Source organism: Mobula hypostoma, chromosome 1, assembly GCF_963921235.1.
Source record: "Mobula hypostoma chromosome 1, sMobHyp1.1, whole genome shotgun sequence".
In the NCBI taxonomy this organism is placed as follows: domain Eukaryota; kingdom Metazoa; phylum Chordata; class Chondrichthyes; order Myliobatiformes; family Myliobatidae; genus Mobula; species Mobula hypostoma.
The window spans coordinates 248068094-248091799 of record NC_086097.1 but is presented as its reverse complement, the minus strand read 5'-3'; the positions used below and the strand labels follow the sequence as shown (position 1 = coordinate 248091799).

Sequence of the window (23706 nt, the reverse complement as noted above, 5' to 3'; positions counted from 1 at the left end):
TACGTCTTTGGACTGGGCAAGGAAAAAGCCCATGTGCTCGTGGGGAGAACGTACAAACTCCTTACAGACAGTGGCTGGAACAGAACTCGGGTCACCTGTACCGTAAAGCGTTGTGCTAACCACTACACTTTTGTGCCACCCCACAATATGTCCTGACATCGGAGAGGATCCGGAGGAGGTTGATGATAACGATCCTGGGAATGAAAGGGTTAACTTATGAGGAGTGTTTGATGGCTTTGGGCCTAGTCTTGCTGGGGTTTTAGAAGAATTAGGTGGGGGAGGGTGGAACCTCATTGAAACCAATCAAATATTGAGAGGACTAGATGGAGTGAAAGTGGAAAAAAATACCTACTATAGTGGGTGAGACTAGTAGCAGAGGGCACAGCCTCAGAATAGAGGGATGGCCACTTAGAACAGAGATGAAAAGGAATTTTTTAATCAGGGGGAGGTGAATCTGTGGAACTCATTGCTATGACGTGCCTACGGAGGCCAAGTCATTGAGTATATTGAAAGCAGAGGTTAATAGGTTCTTCGTTAGTCAGGGCGTAATAGGTTACAGAGAGAAGACAGGAGATTGGGTTTAAGAGGGAGAATAAATGAGCCATGATGGAAGGGAAGAGCAGACTCGATGGGCTGAGTGGCCTAATTCTGCTCCTATGTCTTATGGTCTCTTATGGCTTTACGTTGGTGAGGCCTAATTTGGAGTATTGTGTCACCTTCCTACAGGAAAGATATCAATAAGATTGAAAGAGTACAGAGAAAATTTTGTTGCCGGAACCTGAAGACCTGAGCTATAGGGAAGGTTTGAATGGATTAGGACTTTATTCCCTGGAGTGTAGGTGAATGAGGGGAGATTTGATTGAGGTATGTAAAATTACGAAGGCTACAGATAGGGTTATTGCAAGCAGGCTCTTTTCACTGAGGATGGGTGAGACAAGAACTAAGGTCTATAGTTCAAGGGTGGAAAGTGAAATGTTTGAGGGGAACATGAGGGGGAACTTCTTCACTCAGAGGGTGGTGAGATGTGAAACGAGCTGCCAGCGGGAGTGGTGGATGCGGGCTCAATTTCAACACTGAAGAGATATTTGTAGAAGTAGATGGATGGGAGAGGTGTGGAGGGCTAAGGTCCATGTGTGGATTGATGGGACCAGGCAGAATGGACTAGATGGAACTCCGCCACGGACAGCCCCAAGCCCGGCTGTAAAAACACGAGGGTTGAGCAGGGGTTTAGCAGCCCCATCCCGTTAAAAAACCTAGCACTGTAGAAATGCCAACAGCAGCTCCAAAGACCTCATTCCTGGGAGAGGAAGGATCTTCAATGGGCTATACCTTGAAAACCTGAAAGAATGGCCGATGAAAGAGGAGCCCATGCCCCAGTAGGGGTGATGATCTTACGAAGAAGAAGAATGGACTAGATGAGGCAAAGGGCCTGTTTCTGTGTTGTAGTGCTCTATAAATCTATGACTCAACTACTAACATTTCACTCCCTCACACAATGATACCTGGGGGCCTGATCACAAACAGGCATGTGCCAAGCCACAAGCACTTGCTTGCATCTTTGAACACCCTCAATAGCATGCGCCATGCACCAGATGCTTGTCTAAAGCAAAGAAAGCCGACTCACCACATGTTGTAGCTCAGGTTGCTGTTTCAGCTCCTCCACAACCTTGTCAATCTGAAAAAACAAAATTAAAGTTAAATTTAGAAAAACAACACCGTTGACTGAACATTCTGTCTTTAGCTGGATTACACTGTTCACAGGCATTCCCTAAATAAACTCGTTTCTATAAATACATCTCCTCCAGAATCTCCGTCCGCACAGGCACACCCCAGGTGCGCCCTGCTCTACTCTCTATATATTTATGATTGTGAGGCTAAGCACAGCTCCAATGCCATTTTTAAATTTGCTGATGATACCACTGTTACTGGCTGAATCAAAGGTGGTGATGAAGAGCATATGGGAGGGAGATTGAAAATCTGGCTGAGTGCTGCCAGCAAGACCAAGGAGGTGATTATTGACTGCAGGAGGATGAAAACTGCAGGTCCATGAGCCAGCCCTCATCGGAAGATCAGATGTGGAGAGGGTCAGCAACATTAAATTCCTCGGTGTTATCATTTCAGAGCATCTGTCCTGGGCCCAGCACGTAGATGCCTTTACGAAGAAAGCATGAAAGCACCTCCACTTTCTTAGAAATTTGCAAACATTCAGTATCATAACTAAAACTTTGACAAACTTCTACAGATGTGTGGTGAAAAGTATACTGACTGATACGGAAACAGAGAAGCCTACAAAAAGAAGTGGATACGGCCCAGCCAATCACAGGTAAAACCCTCCGTCATCAAGGACGCTCAACACCCAGTCCATGCTGTCTTCTTTCTGCTGCCCACACCACCAGGTTCAGAAACAGTCACTACCCCTCAACAATCAGGCCCTTGAACCAGAGGGGGTAACTTCACTCAACTTCTTTTGCCCCATCAATACACGTGGACTAAGATGTTAATTGTCCTGTGCTATCACCAGTGGGATCATCAGTTGATCTGCCACCCGTCTTCAGGAGTTTCGGCCCGCTTATGATCAAGACTCCTTCGAGGTGGTGGGCCAGCAGTGCTAAAGCACCACCTCCCACTGGTGAGCTTAAAAACTTGGCATCTGCCTCTATCAGAGTTGTTGGTCACTTCCATCCAACAGATATAAGATATAGGAGCAGAATTAGGACATTTGGCCCATCGAGTCTGCTCTGCCATTTCATCATGGCTGATCCAATTTCCTCGCAGCCCCAATCTCCTACCTTCTCCCCATATCCCTCATGGCCTGACTAATCCAAGACTTTTTATTGATTCTATTCACTTTCTTTGTTCTACTGTGAATGCCTGCAAGAACATGAATCTTAGGGTAGCACATGGTGACATATATCTACTTTGATAATAAATTCACTTTGAACTTCAAATTCTTTATTACATTACTACAGATTTAACTTCATAAGTATGCCAGAGGCTGCTACCATGGAAGATTCTACATTTCAAGGATTCCCAACCTGGGGTCCATGTACCTCTTGCTTACTGGTATTGGTCCATAGCAGTAAAAAGAATGGGAAACTCTGTTCTACATGAATGCAAGCACTTCTCTTCAGTTTAATTCTGAAGGGTGTTTGCAACACAAGAATAAGTTGTGAATGAAATTAGCAACTTACGGAAATTTTGTCTTCATTGTCCAGGAGCATGTTCACTGCTTGCTATAGAGAAAGGAGAGAGATTAATGGTTCAAACGACTTAATTTTAATGAGGTTTTACAATAAACTACAATGTATTTGACTGCAAACAACAGGAATTCTGCAGATGCTGGAAATTCAAGCAACATACATCAAAGTTGCTGGTGAACGCAGCAGGCCAGGCAGCATCTATAGGAAGAGGCGCAGTCGACGTTTCAGGCCGAGACCCTTCGTCAGGACTAACTGAAGGAAGAGTGAGTAAGGGATTTGAAAGCTGGAGGGGGAGGGGGAGATGCAAAATGATAGAGGAAGACAGGAGGGGGAGGGATGGAGCCGAGAGCTGGACAGGTGATAGGCAGAAGGGGATACGAGAGGATCATGGGACAGGAGGTCCGGGAAGAAAGACGGGGGGGGGGTGACCCAGAGGATGGGCAAGAGGTATATTCAGAGGGACAGAGGGAGAAAAAGGAGAGTGAGAGAAAGAATGTGTGCATTAAAAAGAGTAACAGATGGGGTACGAGGGGGAGGTGGGGCCTAGCGGAAGTTAGAGAAGTCAATGTTCATGCCATCAGGTTGGAGGCTACCCAGACGGAATATAAGGTGTTGTTCCTCCAACCTGAGTGTGGCTTCATCTTTACAGTAGAGGAGGCCGTGGATAGACATGTCAGAATGGGAATGGGATGTGGAATTAAAATGTGTGGCCACTGGGAGATCCTGCTTTCTCTGGCGGACAGAGCGTAGATGTTCAGCAAAGCGGTCTCCCAGTCTGCGTCGGGTCTCACCAATATATAAAAGGCCACATCGGGAGCACCGGACGCAGTATATCACCCCAGTCGACTCACAGGTGAAGTGATGCCTCACCTGGAAGGACTGTTTCGGGCCCTGAATGGTGGTAAGGGAGGAAGTGTAAGGGCATGTGTAGCACTTGTTCCGCTTACACGGATAAGTGCCAGGAGGGAGATCAGTGGGGAGGGATGGGGGGGACGAATGGACAAGGGAGTTGTGTAGGGAGCGATCCCTGCGGAATGCAGAGAGAGGCGGGGAGGGAAAGATATGCTTAGTGGTGGGATCCCGTTGGAGGTGGCGGAAGTTACGGAGAATAATATGTTGGACCCGGAGGCTGGTGGGGTGGTAGGTGAGGACCAGGGGAACCCTATTCCTAGTGGGGTGGTGGGAGGATGGAGTGAGAGCAGATGTACGTGAAATGGGGGAGATGCGTTTAAGAGCAGAGTTGATAGTGGAGGAAGGGAAGCCCCTTTCTTTAAAAAATGAAGACATCTCCCTCGTCCTAGAATGAAAAGCCTCATCCTGAGAGCAGATGCGGCGGAGACGGAGGAATTGCGAGAAGGGGATGGCGTTTTTGCAAGAGACAGGGTGAGAAGAGGAATAGTCCAGATAGTTGTGAGAGTCAGTAGGCTTATAGTAGACATCAGTGGATAAGCTGTCTCCAGAGACAGAGACAGAAAGATCTAGAAAGGGGAGGGAGGTGTCAGAAATGGACCAGGTAAACTTGAGGGCAGGGTGAAAGTTGGAGGCAAAGTTAATAAAGTCAACGAGTTCTGCATGCGTGCAGGAAGCAGCGCCAATGCAGTCGTCGATGTAGCGAAGGAAAAGTGGGGGACAGATACCAGAATAGGCACGGAACATAGATTGTTCCACAAACCCAACAAAAAGGCAGGCATAGCTAGGACCCATACGGGTGCCCATAGCTACACCTTTAGTTTGGAGGAAATGGGAGGAGCAAAAGGAGAAATTATTAAGAGTAAGGACTAATTCTGCTAGACGGAGCAGAGTGGTGGTAGAGGGGAACTGATTAGGTCTGGAATCCAAAAAGAAGCGTAGAGCTTTGAGACCTTCCTGATGGGGGATGGAAGTATATAGGGACTGGACATCCAAGGTGAAAATAAAGCGGCGGGGGCCAGGGAACTTAAAATCATCGAAAAGTTTAAGAGCGTGAGAAGTGTCACGAACATAGGTCGGAAGGGATTGAACAAGGGGTGATAAAACAGTGTCGAGGTATGCAGAAACGAGTTCGGTGGGGCAGGAGCAAGCTGAGACAATAGGTCGGCCAGGACAGGCAGGTTTGTGGATCTTGGGTAGGAGGTAGAAACGGGAAGTGCGGGGTGTGGGAACTATAAGGTTGGTAGCAGTGGATGGGAGATCCCCTGAGCGGATAAAGTCGTTGATAGTGTGGGAGACAATGGCCTGGTGCTCAATGTATTTGACTCTTCAATAAGCTTTGTAACAAATATTGGAAACTGAAAATCACAAGCGATGAGTCATATTTTTAGTGTGTCCTCATTAGGACCACAAAACCATAAAATACCGGAGCAGAATTAGGCCATTTGGCCCATCGAGTCTGCTCCACCATTTCACCATTTTCCCTCTCAGCCCCAATCTCTTGCCTTCTCTCTGTGTCCCTTCAAGCCTTAACAAATCAAGAATCTATCAACCTCTGCCCTAAATATACCTAAATATGCCTTCAGAGCTGCCTGTATCAACAAATTCCACAGATTCACCACTCTCTGGCTAAAGAAATTTCTCAACTCCATTCTAAAAGGATGCCCCTCTAATTCTGAGGCTGTGCCTTCTGGTCTTAGACTCGCCCACCATAGGAAACATCCTCTCCACATCCACTCTATCAAGGTTTTTCACTATTCGATAGGTTTCAATGAGGTCACCCCTCATTCAATGCAATTCACTCATCTGACAGCATGAACGAGGAAGATTACACCAGACATCACAGAAGGAGGATTGAAAAAGACTAGTAGCTCATGTTGACAGCTTGTTCATAGGGTTGTTCACCAAGCCTGGAGATAAGGCTGCCAACTCTTTGTCACCAGTCAAGGGAACATATTGAGTGATCGATTCAGTGTGGTTTCTGCCTTGTGCTCAAGATTATATCTGTCTGATATAAATGCGAGCACTTGGCAGAAACAACGCTGAAATGCGTACTGATGATGTCACCTCGATTGGTGATGAAGCATTTGCAACGTGATGCCCAGGCTCAGCGAACAACCTTACAAACAAACAGAGGAAGGAATGCTAAAGAAGGAAAGGAGCAAAGTTAGCAAGTCTCACAAAATGTTGGAGGAACTTCAGCATTTGGTGCATACAAGCTCGATTTCAATGCATAGTAAGAGAAGTCTGGATAGGTACATGGATGGTAGGGATTATGGACACTATGGTCCAGGTGCAAGTCAATCAGACTAGGCAGCTTAAATCATATACCATGGACTAGATGGGACAAAGGGCCCGTTCCTTTGCTGTACTTTTCTATGATCTTATGACTCTAACACATCACACAAACCAATCTTCCGTCCTTGGACTCACTTTACACCGCATGCTGTCGGAGCAGTGCTGCCAGGATAATCAAGGACACGACCCACCCAGCCGACACACTTTTCATCCCTCTTCCCTCCCGGAGAAGGCTCAGGAGCTTGAAGACTCGTATGGCCAGATTTGGGAACAGCTTCTTTCCATCTGTGATAAGACTGGTGAAAGGATCCTGACCCGGATCTGAGCCGTACCCTCCAAATATCCGGACCTGCCTCTCGGTTTTTTTGCACTATCTTACTTTCCATTTTTCTATTTTCTATTTATGATTTATAATTTAAATTTTTAATATTTACTATCGATTTGTAATCCAGGGAGCGGGAAGCGCAGAATCAAATATCGCTGTGATGATTGTACGTTCTAGTATCAATTGTTTGGCGACAATAAAGTATAAAGTATAACTCAACAGGTCAGGCAGACTGAACAGTCGACGTTGTGATCTGAGACCCTTCATCAGGGCTGGAAAGGAAGGGGGCAGAAGTCAGAATAAGTAGGTGGGGGAGGGGGGGAAGAGGAAGGATTACAAACTGACAGGTGATAGGTGAAGCCAGGTGGGTGGGTGTGAGAGGAGGTGATGAAGTGAGAAGCTGGGAAGTGATACTGGAAAAGGTAAGAGCTGAAGAAGAAGGAATTTTAATTTATAGTAAATTTTCATGAAAATAAAATGTTAAGGATAATTTACTTATCCACGAGACCATAAGATGTAAGAGCAGAATTAGGTCATTTGGCACATCACGTCTTCTCTGCCATTTCATCATGGCTGATCCAATTTTCCTCTCAGCCCCAATCTCCTGATTTCTTCCCATATCCTTTCATGCCCTGACCAATCAAGAATCTATCAACCTCTGCCTTAATACACATGAAGACGCAACCCCCACAGCTGCCTGTGGCAAAGATATCCACAGATTCACCACCCTCTGGTAAAGACATTCCTCTGGCTAAATACACAAGCTCTTCATATCCACTCTGTCAAGGCCTTTCTCCATTCGATAGGTTTCAGAGGTCACCCCTCATTCTTCTAAATTCTAATGAATACAGGACCAGAGCCATCAAACGCACTTCACATGACAAACCATTCAATCCTGTAATCATTTTTGTGAACCTCCTTTGAACCTTCTCCAGTTTCAGCCCATCATTTCTAAGATAAGGTACCCAAAACTGCTCACAATACTCCAAGCGAGGCCTCACCAGTGCTTTATAAAGTCTCATTATTACATCTTTGCTTTTATATTCAAGTCCTTTTGAAATGAATGCTAACATTGCATTTGCCTTCCTCACCACAGACTCAACCTGTAAATTAGCCTTTAGGAAAACCTGCACAAAGACTCCTACATCCTTTGCACATCTGATTTTTGCATTTTCTCTCCATTTAGAAACAAGTCAACCTTTTCATTTCATCTATCAAAGTGCATGACCATACACTTCCCAACACTGTATTCCATCAGCCATTTCTTTGCCAATTCTCCTAATTTGTCTAGGTCCTTCTGTAGCCTCTCTACTCCCTCAAAACTACCTGGCCTTCCACTTATCTTCATATTGTCTGCAAATTTTGCTACAAAACCATCAATTCCATCATCCAAATCACCGACATATAACATAAAAAGAATCAGCCCCAACACAGACCCATGTGGAACATCACTAGTCACTGGCAGTCAACCAGAAAAGGCTCCCTTTATTCCCACTCTTTGCCTCCTGCCAATCAGCCACTGCTTTATCCATGCTAGAATCTTTCCTGTAATACCATGGGCTCATAGGTTGTTAAGCAGCCTCATGTGTGGCACCTTGTCAATTACCTTCTGAAAATCCAAGTACATAACATCAACTTATTTTCCTTTGTCTATCCTGTTCTTTCCACTAATTTTTGCTCTGTTAAATGCACTTTCTTTGGCTTTTAGGTTGTCTTTGACTTCTCTTGTTAGCCACGGTTGTGTCAACTTGTCTTTAGAATACGTCTTCCTCTTTGGGATGTATACATCCTGTGCCTTTCCGAATTGCTTCCAGAAATTCCAGCCATTGCTGCTCTGCCATCATCCCTGCCAGTGTTCTTTTCCGATCAATTCTAGCCAACTCCTCTTCATATCTCTGTAATTCCCTTTACTCTACTGTAATACTGACTTCAGCTTCTCCCTCTCAAATTGCAGAGTGAATTCAATTATATTATGACCACTTTCCCCTAAGGGTTCTTTTACCTTTAGCTCTCTAATCAATTCTGGTTCATTGCACAACACCAAATCCAGAATAGCTGATCCCCTAGTGGAGTCAACCACGAGGTACTGTAAAAAGCTTTATTGTAGGCATTCTGGAAATTCCCCCTCTTGGAATCCCGCACCCACCTGATTTTCCCAATCTACTTGCACATTGAAATCCCCATGACTATTGTAATATTGCCCTTTTGGCATGCATTGAATTGAATTGAATTGACTTTATTTCTTACATCCTTCACATAAATGAGGAGTAAAAATCTTTACATTACGTCTCCCTCTAAATGTGCAATCATAGTAATTTATAATAATTTATAATAAATAGAACAGTCAATGTAATATAGAGTACACTCAAATCAGCGTGAGTTTATCAGTTTGACGGCCAGGTGGAAGAAGCTGTCCCGGAGCCTGTTGGTCCCGGCTTTTATGCTGTGGTACCGCTTCCTGGATGGTAGCAGCTGGAATAGATTGTGGTTGGGATGTCTTGGGGCCCCAATGATCCTACGAGCCCTTTTTACACACCTATCCTTGTAAATGTCCTGAACAGTGGGAAGTTCACAACTACAGATGCGCTGGGCTGTCCGCACCACTCTCTGCAGAGTCCTGTGATTAAGGGAGGTACAGTTCCCATACCAGGCAGTGATGCAGCCAGTCAGGATGCTCTCAATTGTGCCCCTATAGAAGGTTCTTAGGATTTGGGGGCCGATACCAAACTTCCTCAGCCGTCTGAGGTGAAAGAGGTGCTGTGGTGCCTTTTTCACCACACAGCTGGAGTGTACGGACCACGTGAGGTCCTCGATGATGTGGATGCCTAGGAACTTGAAGCTGTTTATCCTCTCAACCCCAGATCCATTGATGTTAACAGGGGTTAGCCCGTCTCCATTCCTCCTGTAATCCACAACCAGCTCCTTTGTTTTTGCAACATTGAGGGAGAGCTTGTTATCTTGACACCACTGTGTCAGGGTGATGACTTCTTCCTGTAAGTCGCCCACACTGAATCAATTCAATTCAATTCAATTCTGCTGCCATAGTTTCATGTGACCCTGATCGGGGGCTAAGTAGGTGCTACACCTTGCTCAATGGTGACCTGCAGGCTAGCGGAGGGAAGGAGCGCCTTACCTCACCTTTGGTAGAGACATATCTCTACCCTGCCACACACTTTAGAGTACAGGCTTGATTTGAAACCACTGAAGGCACAGAAAGAAATTCTAGAATAGATGAGATTGATGGAGACTAGAAATGCTCATCTGTCCTTCAGTGATAGAGCAGCAGAATTTATCATCCATAAAAATCAGAGGAACATTTATATTTACTCAATTTTATCTCAGTTTTGCTGCCATCACTACAATAAATGCTGGAAATCTAGAGCCACACTCACAAAAATGCTGGGAGAAACTCAGCAGGTCAGGCAATATCGATGAAGAGGAATAAACAGTCAACTTTTCGGGACGAGATCCTTCATTAGGACTGGCATGTGCGAATAAGACCAAACCATATCAAGGCAGACTAGGCCATTCAGCCCATTGCCTGCTCCATCATTCAATCATGGCTGTTTTGTTTTTTAACCCTATTCTTAACTACACACAATGACTTGGCCACAGCCCTCTGTGGTAAAAAATTCTACAGATTCACCACTCTCTGGCTGAAGAAATTTCTCCTCATTTCAGTTTTCAAGGTATACCCCTTTATTCTGAAGATGTTCTAATGGATCCTGGACTGTCCTATCAATGGAAACATCTTCTGCACATTCACTTTATCCCAGGCCTTTTAACATCAGTCGGTTTTGATGACACTCTCCTCATTCTTCTGAATTCCTGTGAGTTTCAGTCCAGGGACATCAAACACTTCTAATACTTTCAGCTTTTCATTCCTCGGATCATTCTTAAGAACCTCCTCTGGATGATCTCCAATATCAACACATTCTTCTTAGACACGGTGTCACAATATTCCAAGTGTGGTCTGACCAATGTCTTATAAATCCTCAGCATCACATCCTTGCTTTTATATTCTATTCCCCTCAAAATGAATGCTAACATTGCATTTACCTTTTTAATACTAACTCAACCCGCAAGTTAACTTTTAGGGAATCTTGAATTCAAAGGTTGAAAGGTCCAATTTAATGTCAGAGGGAAGTATACAATATTTTCCCTGAAATGTTTTTTCTTTGCAAACATCCACGAAGACAGAGAAGTGCCCGAAAGGGTGAACAATAGTTAAATGTGAGAATCCCAAGACCATTCCCCCCCCCCAACTTAAAACTCCCTTTGCACCACCAGTTTTAGAATTGAATCACTCCCTGACATCTGCATGGGCTCTTATCTTGTTTTCCAACTTCATGTGAAACACTTGGAAAGGCCTTCTAAAAATCCAAGTAACCAACATCCATCAACTCTCCTTCGTCTATCCTCCTTGTTACCTCCTCAAAGAATTCCATTAAAATAAGATCTCCACTTATTGAAACCTTGCTGACTTTCTCTACCTTATACTTCTAAGCACCCCAAAATTAATCATCAGACATATATATCAGGAGCACAGCAGACGCAGGGACCTTGGCATTGCAAATGATCCCTGCCATCTGCCCAGATCTCTTTGATCCCCAACGATCAGACAGGAGGTACCGTTACACCACTTGTGTTGGCAGCTCACGCCACACTCTCACGACTCTCTGAGTGAAGAAATTGCCCCTCATATTCTCCTTAAACTTTTCACCTTTCACCCTTAACCTATGACATCTGTTTGCAGTTTCACCCAACCTCAGTGGAAAAAGCCTGCTTGCATTTACCCTATCTATACCCCTCATAATTTTGTATACCTCTATCAAATCTCTCCTCAATGTTCTACATTCTAAGGAATAAAGTCCTAATCTATTCAATCCTTCCTTATAAATCAGGTCCTCCAGACCTGGCAACACCCTTGTAACATTTCTCTGTACTCTTTCAACGTTATTTACATCTTTCCTGTAGGTAGGTGACCACAACTGCACACAATACTCTAAATTAGGCCTCACCAACATAACTTCAACATAACTTCCCATCTCCTGTACTCAATTGGATACGGGCCGAATTGTGGCGATGGGTCCCAGACCCGAAAGCATATCGAAGCAGCAGAGCCTGGGCCTGAGAATGAGGAATGATGACCCACTGTTTGGCTGATCGAAAACGTCAGGGTGTCAGGGTCGAACGAGAGGGGTGGCTGGTGCTCAGCCCTCTGCTTCACATCTCTGAACTGACAGGCCGTGGCCTGCAACCAATGGGCTCCTGGACAAGCTGAAACTGGCTTTGTGAACTTCAGTTCTGAATGTTATTTATTTACTTTTATCATTTGTACAATTTGTTATTTTTCTTCACGCTGGGTGATTGTGAAGAATTCACCTTGGCAGCATTTATGGAAATATGAAGAATTCACATCGACAACACCTGCGGAAATGAATAAACAGTCAATGTTTCAAGCCGACCAGGACTGGAGAGAAAGAATGAAGACACCACAATAAAAAGGTGGATGGAGGGGAAAGAGGACAGCTAGAAGGTGATAGGATTATCATGGGGTCACAGTGCTCCCTTACTTTTGCCATTAAAATTACTGTTAGACATAAGAATTGAGAATGGAGGAGCAATGCCTTATGTTCCACCTGGGCAGCCTCCAACCTGATGGCATGAATAATGATTTCTCCTTCCCGTAAAATAATATACCCTCCCCCTTCCCCACTTCCACTCTCTGGCCTCTTACTTCTTCTCATCTGCCTATCACTTCTCGCAGGGTCCCCTCCTCCTTCCCTTTCTCCTGTGGTCCACTCTCCTCTCCTATCAAAGTCCTTTATCCCCAGCCCTTTATCTTCCCAACCTACCGCCCACCTGGCTTCATCTATCACCTTCGAGATATCCTCCTTCCCCTCCCTCACCTTCTTACTCTGGCGTCTTCCCCCTTCCCTTCCAGTCCTGATGAAGGGTCTTGGCCCGAAACGTTGACTGTCTACTCTTTTCCACAGATGCTGCCTGGCCTGCTGAGTTCCTCCAGCATTTTGTGTGTGTTGTTTTGGATTCCCAGCCCCTGCAGATTTCTCTTGTTTATGAAGAGAGAGCAGGATGTGTATTAGACTTACATACCTCTCTGTCAAACTCCATGAGCAGAATAATTTTATCCTTTATGGAGCTGAAGAGATTGTGTTTGTGTATGAGCTGGAAAACATCCTTATGTCGCAGCTTTAAGTAAATTTCCAGGGCTTTATCGTAACGCTGGTCGTAGGTGTACCTAAAACCAAACAAAACAATTGTCAACTCCAGACATCAAGTATCTAATTTGAATGGAACTGAATGCAATGTTGAACGAAGATAAGATCATTTCAATCAGAAAAACAATCATTGCTTTATCTAGTTCAGACTGCAAAGGTGAAACCAAGTTGGCAAATGCACAGAGGACGGAAAATACATCATGGTTTCCAGATGCCATTGCAGAATATACATTCGGTGGCCACTTTATTAGGAACACCTGTACACCCGCTTGTTAATGCAAATATATAATCAGCCAATCATGTAGCAGCAACTCAATGCATAAAAGCATGCAGACATTGTCAAGAGGTTCAGTTGTTGTTCAGACCAAACATCAGAATGGAGAAAGTTCAAAGTAAGTTCATTATCAAAGTGCATATATGTCACTGTATACAACCCTGAGATTTATTTTCTTGCAGGCATGCTCAATTAATCTAAAATAAAAAAATAACCATAATAGAATTAATGGAAGACTACACCAACTTGGGCATTCAACCAGTGTGCCAGAAGTGTGATCTCAGTGACTTTCACCGTGGAATGACTGTTGGTGCCAGATGGGGTGGTTTGAGTATCTCATAAACTGCTGATCTCCTGGGATTTTCATTCTCTGTCTCTAGAGTTTGCAGAGAATGGTGCGAAAACAAAAACAAAAAAAAATCCAGTGAGTGGCAGTTCTGTGGGTGGAAACACCTTGTTAATGAAAGAAGTCAGAGGAGAATGGCCAGACTGGTTCAAGTTGACAGGAAGATGACAATTACTCAAATATCCATGCATTGCAACAGTGGTGTGCAGGAGGGCATCTCCAATCACACAACACGTTGAACCTTGAAGTGGATGGGCTACAGCAGCAGACGATCACGAACATACACTCAGTGGCCACTTTATTAGTTACATGTGGTACTCAATAAAGTGGCCACTGAGTATGCATGTGTACTGAACTAGATTGGTTAATAATTAACAATTACTAGAAAAAAATTAAAACAGAGGGGAGATAGGTCTAAAGACTTTCTAGATAGATGGATTCAGATGCACAGAATGGCCAGATTTCAGTATTGTTAGCAAATTATTTGAGCCAATTCGACATGTTCACCCAATCTAATATTAATCTCTTCTATGCTCTCCATAACATGCCTTCCACACAAACAATTGTAAAATACTTTGTTAAAAGAGTTCATATATCCAGGTTCCATAACAGCTAAAGATTTAATGATTAGCTTTATTTGTCGCATGGACATCGAAATACACGGTGAAATGTATCATTTGCTTCAAATCAAATCAGCGAGGGTTATGCTGGGCAGCCGGTAAGCGTCTCTAAACTTCCTGTGCCAAAGTTGCATGTTTACAGCTCACTAACCCTAATCCGTAAGCCTTTGGAATGTGGGAGGAAACCCACGCAATCATGAAGGGAACGCATACACTCAGTGCCTCCCATACTTAATAAAGTGACTACGGAGAGTATGTTTATGGTCTTCTGCTGCTGTAGCCCATTCACTTCACTGTTGCATTGGTGTCAGCTTCAACCAGTCTGGCCATTCTCCTCTGACCTCTCCATTATCAAAGCATTCTCACCCATAGAACTGCCGCTGACTGGATGGTTTTTGTTTCTTGTACCATTCTCTGTAAATGCTGTGCGTGAAAATCCCAGGAGATCATCAGTTTCTGAGATACTCAAACCACCCCGTCTGGCACCAAAAATCATTTATGTTCAAAGTCACATGGACCACATTCCTTCCCCTTTCTGATGTTTGGTCTGAAGAACAAATGAACCTCTTGACCGTATCTACATGCTTTTATGCATTGAGTTGCTGCCACATAATTGACTGATTAGATATTTGCATTAACAAGCAGGTGTACCTAATAAAGTGGTCACTGTATGTACAATGTATAGTCAATTTCTTCAGTGGTTAAATGCTTCACTTTAATATAGAGAACATATACTGTATACAACCTGAAATCCTTACTCTTCACAGACATCCACAAAACAGAAGAAAAACCCCAAAGAATGAATGACAGAAAACATCAGAACCCCAAAGCCCACCTTCTCACACCCATGCCCAAGCTGCACCAAAGCATCAACCCTTCCCCCTCCTCCCCCTCTCCCTCGCTCCATCAAAAGCATCCACCATGCAGGCAATAGCAAAGTCCCCCAGAGACCATGATCTGGAGTCGATCCCAACATAGGCTCTGTCTCCCACTAACCAGGGGGAGAAAGGTATTGCTCCGGCCACAGCGAGAGGGAGACTAACAGCTCGCTGCTTCTATGTTACAGTCTCCCGCAATGCTTCACTTGGTGACATAGGCGAGGAGTTAGGTCCCCCACAGGGCCACACCCCCGAAGACGCACGTCTTCCAGGACACACCTGGAGATGCCAGAATGCAGGCTGCTCGGCTGCTTGGCCTCCAGGAGTGAGACAGCTTGAGTGCAGCTGTAGGTTACAGACTCCGACAGGAAGAATCTCTGTGATCTTTGACTCAGTAGGTAGTGTTCAGAACAGACACAGAACAGAATACTCACAATTCTGCTAGAGTTGTCAAAAGTGTTCTATTATTTGGAGCCACATCCAAATGATCCAAGACGGACCGGACTACAGCCACATTATTATATATGTCCCCTGGCCATTCTCTTATCAAGGATGCAAACCCCTTCAAAAGAGAAGAATGCACAGTTTAAGGATCCAAATTTGCAACTGGTGACACAAGCTGATGCTGAAAATCCGATTCAAACTTGCCAATCAGGGAGTGTAAAAATAACTCTATTTTGATCATTAATAACAATTAATAGCTCATCTACTTCTGGGTCTGAACCAGAATGACTATGCAAATTAAATAAACAGATTACCTCATAATCACTCTCCAAGAACTCGTACAAGATCATTTCATATATAGCAGGCCTCAGGCGCAAGTCACCTCTGGGCAGGTACCTACTAATAGCCTAAAAAGAGCAAACAGCGTAGTATAAGTACACAGAGTCATGCATGAGAATTCTGACAAGGGTTACAAAGTGATCAAATAACTACTATTTTCTCTTATTGTTGCTAAAGTTCTTATGACCTGTCATCAAAGCTGCATTTTGTTGTTTTCTACAGTCAGAGGAGAAAACACTATACTACTATGTTCAAGAAATGTTCCAGTGCCCCAGTATAATGATGTGACATGGTAGGAAATACTCCACTGGGAAATGAGATTGGAACATTAGCTTTCCCTGCTAAGGAAATAATACTCCCCTGTCTGCTATAAGATGTAATCGATCCACACTCCTTTATGCCTCCATCATAGTCTTGTGTATTTAGGTTGTGAATCTCATTCTCAGTTTCCGGACTGGGATAAAAATACCACCTCGGTTACTGTGTCCATTTTTAGGGGATTCATCTGAGAAAGAGCACTGGCTCTTGCAATTGGCCACATTGCTCTCACCATCATTGACAGGAGTGCTGCCAATAGAGAGAAGCCTCCGTCATCAGAGACCCCCACAATCAAGGCCTTGGCCTCCTCTTGCTACTACCATTGGGCAGGGGGCACAGAAACCTTAGGTCCCATACGACCAGGTTCAGGAACAGTTACTATCCTTCAATTATCAGGCTTAGATTTCACGTGGACAACTTCATTCACTACTACTCTGAACTGATTCTACCACTACAGAATGACTTTCAAGGAATCTTTGTAACTCATGTTTTTCATTTTTTTTATTTGCACTATTTGTCAGTCTTTGCCTGTTTGTTTATAGTTTTTCGTAAATTCTATTGTATTTCTTTTTCACTGTAAATGCCTGTAAGAAAATGAATCTCGTGGTGGCATATTGTATCACATACATATTTGATAATACATTTTCCTTGAACTTTGTTGAAGCAAAATGTAGCCATGACTTACAATCAAAGGAAGGAGGCAATGCTTTCAAAGCTGTATCGTGAAAGACTGCAGATGCTGGAAATCCAAAGCAACACACACAGAATGCTGGAGGACCTTCCCTTCCCACCTGGCTTCACCTATCACCTTCCAGCTAGCTTCCTTCCCCTCCACCTACCTTTTTATTCTGGCATTTTCCCCCTTCCTTCTCAATCCTGAACAAGGGTCTCGGCCGAAAATGTCAACTTTCATCAACATCAACAAAACATCAACCATTCATTTCCATAGGTGCTGCCTTACCAGCGGAGTTCCTCCAGCATTTTGTGTGTGTTGCTCTGAAACTATATGACGTTTTTTTGAACGCCAACGACTTTCATGGTGTGCACCTCTCAGAATATCCAGTGAGTACTGGTGAAATGTCATGCCGCCAAACAGAGTGCAGTGCCATGAGATTAGCAGTAAGGTTTGCAGTTAATCATCTTAACAGTGAAAAACTTGAGGGACTTTGCAATGTGCATTTATTGATACTTTGACACAAGGCAAGGATTATTACTGAAACATCAGGGAAGTCAAAGCATTCCTCTCAGGACATTTAAGAGACTCTTAAGACAGGCATATGGATGAAGGAAAAATGGAGGGCTATGTGGGCGGGAAAGGTTAGATGGACCTTGGAGCAGGTTAAAAGGTCAGCACAACATCGTGGGCCGAACAGCCTGTACTGTATTGCTCTACGTTCTAATTCATAGAAACCCAAATAGAACCTATCAATTCAGCAGTTCAACATGCTCTCTTCTTGCTGCTGCCTTCAGGAAGAAGGTACAGGAGCCTCAGGACTCACACCACCAGGTTCAGGAACAGTTATTACCCCTCAACCATCAGGCTCTTGAACCAGAAGGATTAACTTCACTCACCCGTAAACTGAACTGTTCCCACAACCTATGGACTCACTTTCAAAGAATCTTATGTTCTTGATATTTATTGCTTATTTATTTCTTTTCTCTTTTGTATTTGCACATTTGTTGTTTGTCCGTCCTGTTGGGTGTGGTCTTTCATTGATTCCATTGTGTTTCTTGCACTTACTGTGAATGCTCACAAGAAAATGAATCTCAGGGTCCTGGCCAGAGAATTCCACAGAACCACTGCTGTCTGGGAAAGGCAGAGACCTAAATCTATTCTCCTGAATCTATGTCCCATAGATCTAGTCTCACTTACCAGTGGAACCAACTTTCCTGCCTCTACCTTATCTATCCCTTTCATAATTTTATGTTCTTATAAGATCCGTTCTCACTCTCCTGAATTCCAGTGACTCATTCTCTCCTCAAAGCCACCTGGCCCAACGAGCCTATGCCGTCCAATTACACACATGTTACCAATTAATTTACTGATCTGAACGTCTTTGGACTGTGGAAAGAAATCGGAGCAGCCAGAGGAAACCCAAGCGGTGATGGGGAAAACGTACAAACTCCCTACAGACATCAGCGGGAATTGAATGCCCTCATCTCTGGAATCAACATTTTGAACCCTCTCTGTACCGCCTTCAAGGCCAATATACCTTTCCTTCATTAAGGAGACCAGAACTGCACATTGTACTCCAGATGGAGCCTTACCAACACCGATTCAAAGCCAGCAAGCAGAGCAACCATTTCCTGCTTTGCCACTGAGAATTGATTAATCTATTTAGAGATACGGCACAGTAAGAGTGTCTTCCGGCCCAACGAATCCACGCCAACCAATGTACAAATTCCTCACAGACAGATTGGGAATTGAACCTGGTTACTGGTGCTGTAATAGTATATGCTAATTCCTACACCATCCATGCCATCACATCGAGAAATGATGTTTTCTAGTCCCTCCCTTGCAACTCCATGTCTCTGTAGATGATTTTCCATATCACAAGATGCTTTAAAGTTAGTGTCAGGCCCCACATAACTCCTCTCCCATTTCTTTTTCACCCTGTGCCTCACTCTCTCCCAGTGTAACTTGATTCTTTACATTTTTGCCGGTTCATGCTACAGAGAATGTGGGAAGAACAGAAGAATGAAGATAAGTTTACACAAAATCTTCCTGCTATTTGGTCTAAAGCAGACAGCAACTTTTGCAATGAAACACACACAAAATGCTGAAGGAACTCAGCAGGTCAGGCAGCATCTATGGAGGTGAATAAACAGTCAGCGTTTCAGGCCGAGACCCTTCTTCAGGACTGGAAAGGAAGAGGGAAGAAGCCAGAATAAGAAGGTGGGGGGTGGGGAAGGAGTACATGCTGGGAGGTGACAGGAGAAGCCAGGCGAGTGGGGGCTGGGGATGAAGCAGGAAGCTGGGAGGTAATGGGTGGAAAAGGTAAAGGGCTGGAGAGGAAAGAATCTGATAGGAGAGGAGAGTGGACCGTAGAGAGAGGGAAGGAGGTGGGTCACTGGGGAGGTGATAGGCAGCTGAGGAGAGGAGGCAAGAGGGGGAATTGAATAGAGGGAGGGGGGAAAATTTACCAGAAGTTTGAGAAATCGATAGATATCCTCAGGTTCAAAGCTACTCAGATGGAATATGAGGTGTCACTCCTCCACCCTGAGAGTGGCCTCATCATGGCAGAAGAGGAGGCCATCGACTGACATGTCGGAATGGTAATCGGGATTGGAATTAAAATGGCTGGCCACTGAGAAATCCTGCTTTCTGTGGATGGAACGCAGTTCTCGACAACGCGGACCCTCCAATCTATGCTGGGTCTCACCAATGAAGACAGCGCAGCAGGATAACTCCAGCAAATTCGCAGATGAAGTGTAGCCTCACCTGGAAGGACTGTTTGGAGCCTGAATGGAGGTGAGGGAGGAGATGAATGTGCAGGTGTGGCACTTTATCCGCTTGCGGGGTTGCAGGAGGGAGATTGGGGGGGGTACGAATGGTCAAGGGATATGTGGAGGAAGCGATCCCTGTGGAAAGTGAGGGGGGTGGTGAGAAGAGGTACAGGTGTATTTGGTGGCAGGATTCAGGAAATGGAGGAGATACGGGTGAGGGCAGAATCAATGGTGGAGGAAGGGAAACTCTCCTTTGAAGAAGGAGCACATCTCTGACGTCCTGGAAAGCAAAGCCTCAATCTGGCAACAGATGCGTCGGAGACAAAAGAACTAAGGAAAGCAAGTAGCGTTTTTTTTTACAGGAGACAGGGTGGGAATAGGTACAGTCAAGATAACCGTGGGATCGGTAGGTTTATAAAAGATGTCAGTGGACAGCTTATCTCCAGAGACAGAGACAGAGAAATGAAGAAAGGTGGGGAGGGGGTGGTGGGGGGGGAGGGGAGGCGTCAGAAATGGACCAAGAGAGTTTAAGGGAAGGGTGGCAGTTAGAGGCAAAGTTGGTGAAGTTCATGAACTCAGCATACGTACATGAGCAGCACCAATGCAGGAAGAGCTGTGGAGTATTTCCGGGGAAGGCTTAGAACATGGACTGTGAAATGGAACATGCAATATTATCAGTCGTTCCACTGAACCTAGAACAGTACAGCACAGACCCTTCAGCCCACAACATCGTGCTGGCCTTTTAACCTACTCCAAGATGTTCCATGCACCCTCCTCCCGCCCCATACTCTGCCTAAAGAATTTACCTCTGATATTCCCTCTATATTTTCTTCCAATAACCTTAGAATTATGCCATATCATATTAGGCATTTCTGCCCTGGGAAAAAGGAATTGGCTGTCCACTCTATCAATGCCTCTTATCATCTGATCTCTGCTCAATGCCATTCCCTTCATGCCAATCGTATGTTACTGGTTGGAGTGCTAATATGAGGGATAACTGCACTATTTGAAATCGCTCTGCCAAGTCATGGCAAACTTACTTTAAGCTGGCCAATTTTTCTAAAACGGTATACTTCGTTTTCCCAAAGTTCCATGTTTTTGCCAAGAATCTTCTGACATTTTCTAGAAGATAATGAAACAAAATTTAAAATAAATTCGCATGAAGCTCTTTTTGAGATGAAGGATAATGATCTTTTAATAAGCAATACCTTGCAGCTCCATGGTAGTCTCCTTTGTCCACCAGGTAGTTTATATATGCTCTTCCAATATCCTACAGAATGAGAAGTAAACAGATACTTAATTAGTCATAAAAAAGTACAGCACAGAAACAGGCTGTTCGGTCTATCTATCCATGCTGAACCATTTAAACTGCCTACTCCCATCTACCTGCACTGGGACCATAGCCCTCCATACCCCTACATCCATGTACCTATCCAACCTTCTCTTAAACGTTGAAATCGAGCTCGCATGCACCACTTGCACTGGCAGCCCGTTCCACAGTCTCACCACCCTCTGAGTGAAGAAGATTCCCCTCATGTTCCACTTAAACTGCTCAGCTTTCGCCCTCCACACATGACCTCTAGTTGTAGTCCCACCCAACCACAGTGGAAAAAGCTGGCTTTCATTTACCCTATGTTTACCCCTCATAATTTCGTACACTTCTATCAAATTGCTCGTCATCCTTCAACAGTCCAAGGAATAAAATTCTAACCTATTCAATCTTTCCAAATAACTCACGTCCTCCAGTCCCAGCAACATCCTTTTAAATTTTCGCTTCAACATTATTTACATCTTTCCTCTAGGTACAGTAAGTGACCAAATCTTTATACTTTATTGTCGCCAAACAATTGGTACTAGAACGTACAATCATCACAGCGATATTTGATTCTGCGCTTCACACTCCCTGGATTACAAATATTAAATATTAAAAATATTAAAAGTAGTTAAAGTTAGTAAATATTAAAAATGTAAATTATAAATCATAAATAGAAAATGGAAAATAAGGTAGTGTAAAAAAACCAAGAGGCAGGTCTGGATATTTGGAGGGTGCGGCCCAGATCCAGGTCAGGATCAGTTCAGCAGTCTTATCACAGTTGGAAAGAAACTGTTCCCAAATCTGGCCGTATGAGTCTTCAAGCTCCTGAACCTTCTCCCGGAGGGAAGAGGGACGAAAAGTGTGTTGGCTAGGTGGGTCGTGTCCTTGATTATCCTGGCAGCACTGCTCCGACAACGTGCGGTGTAAAGTGAGTCCACGGACGGAAGATTGGTTTGTGTGATGTGCTGCGCCATGTTCACGATCTTCTGTAACTTTTTTCGGTCTTGGACAGGACAACTTCCATACCAGGTTGTGATGCACCCTAGAAGAATGCTTTCTACGGTGCATCTATAAAAATTAGTGAGGGTTTTAGGGGACAGGCCAAATTTCTTTAGTTTTCTCAGGAAGTAAAGGCACTGGTGGGCCTTCTTGGCAGTGAAATCTGCACACAATACTCAAAATTAGGCTTTACCAATGTATTACACTTCATGTATTGATAAGTATCGAGACAAAGCATACTTCATTATTACTCAAACATATGTTACTTAGTACCCTACAGTACTGTGCAAAACTCTTAGGTACATATATTTAGCTAGAGTGCCTAAGACTTTTGCACAGTTCTGTATTTGTCAACTTGCAGCGGACAGCAAGTTTGTAAATCTGGCGGGAGCAAAGGATGTTGGAAATGACATGGGTGGAGCACTGGTGGGGGGGGTGGGGACGGACAAGTGGCAGAGAAGGAGTGTCCAGGTCGGGGGGTGGAGTGGGTGCAGACACACCCAACCCCGAGACACCAGGCAAGGTCTTTTGATCATTACAGAATGTCTCAGGTGCTTCCTGTTCCTTCCCCTCTCCCTTCCCCTTTTCCCAACCACGATTCCCCTCTCCCTGCCTGCTTCCCACTCTCAGTCCACAATATAGACCCATATCAGAATCAGGTTTATCATCACTCACATCTGTCATGAAATTTGATTTTTTTTGTGGCAGCAGTACACTGCAATATGTAAAATTACTACAGTACTGTGCAAAGGTTTTAGGCAGCCTAGCTGTATATGTATACATGCCTAAGACCTTTGCAAGGTTCTGTACTACTGATTTTCAACATCCACTTTAAATTTCAACACATTGTGAGTAACACTGATTCATTTGGCTGTATTCATAGGTATGGCAGTTAAATTTAAACTTGAACGTGAGAAAACCAGTTTCCAACGGTTTATGAAGTTCAAACGAAGATAGGTGGAGGGGCAAGTAGTTTTGAGGAAGTGGAGAAGAACTTAGACAGATTAGGCGAATGGATAAAGAAGTGGCAGATGGAATATAGTGTTGGGAAGTGCATGGTCATGCACTTTGGTAGGAGGAATAAAAGGGTAGACTATTTTCTAAATGGAGAGAAAATACAAAAACCTGAATGCGAAGGGACTTGGGAGTCCTTGTGTAGAATTCCCGAAAGGTTAATTTGCAGGTTGAGTCAGTGGTGAGGAAGGCAAATACGATATTGGCATTCATATCAAGAGGACTGGAATATAAAAGCAAGAATGAAATGTGGGGCTTTATAAAGCACTGGTGAGGCCTCACTTGGAGAATTGGGAGCAGTTTTGACTGCTTATCCTCAAAAGGATGTGCTGATACTGGAGAGGGCTCAAAGAAGGAAAAATAATTCCAGGATTGAAGGGCTTGTTATATTAAGAGTGTTTGATGGCTCTGGGCCTGTATTCAGTAGAACGAGGGGTGACCTCATTGAAACTTATCGAATAGTGAAAGGCCTTGATAGAGTGGATGTGGAAAGGATGTTTCCTATGGTGCGAGAGTCTCAGACCAAGGGACGTAAGCCTCAGAATAGAGGGCATATTTTAGAATGGAGATGAGGAGGAACTTCTTTAGCGGAGAGTGGTGCAGGTTTGGAAATCGTTGCCACAGGCAGCTGAGGAGGCCACGTCATTGGGTATATTTAAGGCAGAGGTTGATAGATTATCGATAGGTTGGGGCATGAAGGGATACGGAGAGAAGGCAGGAGATTGGGGCTGAGAGGGA

At 44.3% G+C, this 23706-nt stretch overlaps 1 protein-coding gene across 3 annotated transcripts in view; it reads right to left on the bottom strand.

Annotated features, from left to right (window-relative positions):
- Positions 1 to 23706, bottom strand: part of vps41 (VPS41 subunit of HOPS complex) — a 237190-nt gene that overhangs the window by 45951 nt on the left and 167533 nt on the right. For all 3 annotated transcript variants that reach the window (XM_063042399.1, XM_063042407.1, XM_063042410.1), the window contains 7 exons: positions 20849 to 20910; positions 20681 to 20762; positions 15851 to 15943; positions 15527 to 15654; positions 12850 to 12994; positions 3192 to 3233; positions 1625 to 1675 (listed from right to left, as the gene is read on the bottom strand). In XM_063042399.1, the coding sequence (XP_062898469.1) occupies positions 1625 to 1675; positions 3192 to 3233; positions 12850 to 12994; positions 15527 to 15654; positions 15851 to 15943; positions 20681 to 20762; positions 20849 to 20910 (603 nt within the window). The remainder of the gene's footprint in view (positions 1 to 1624; positions 1676 to 3191; positions 3234 to 12849; positions 12995 to 15526; positions 15655 to 15850; positions 15944 to 20680; positions 20763 to 20848; positions 20911 to 23706) is intronic.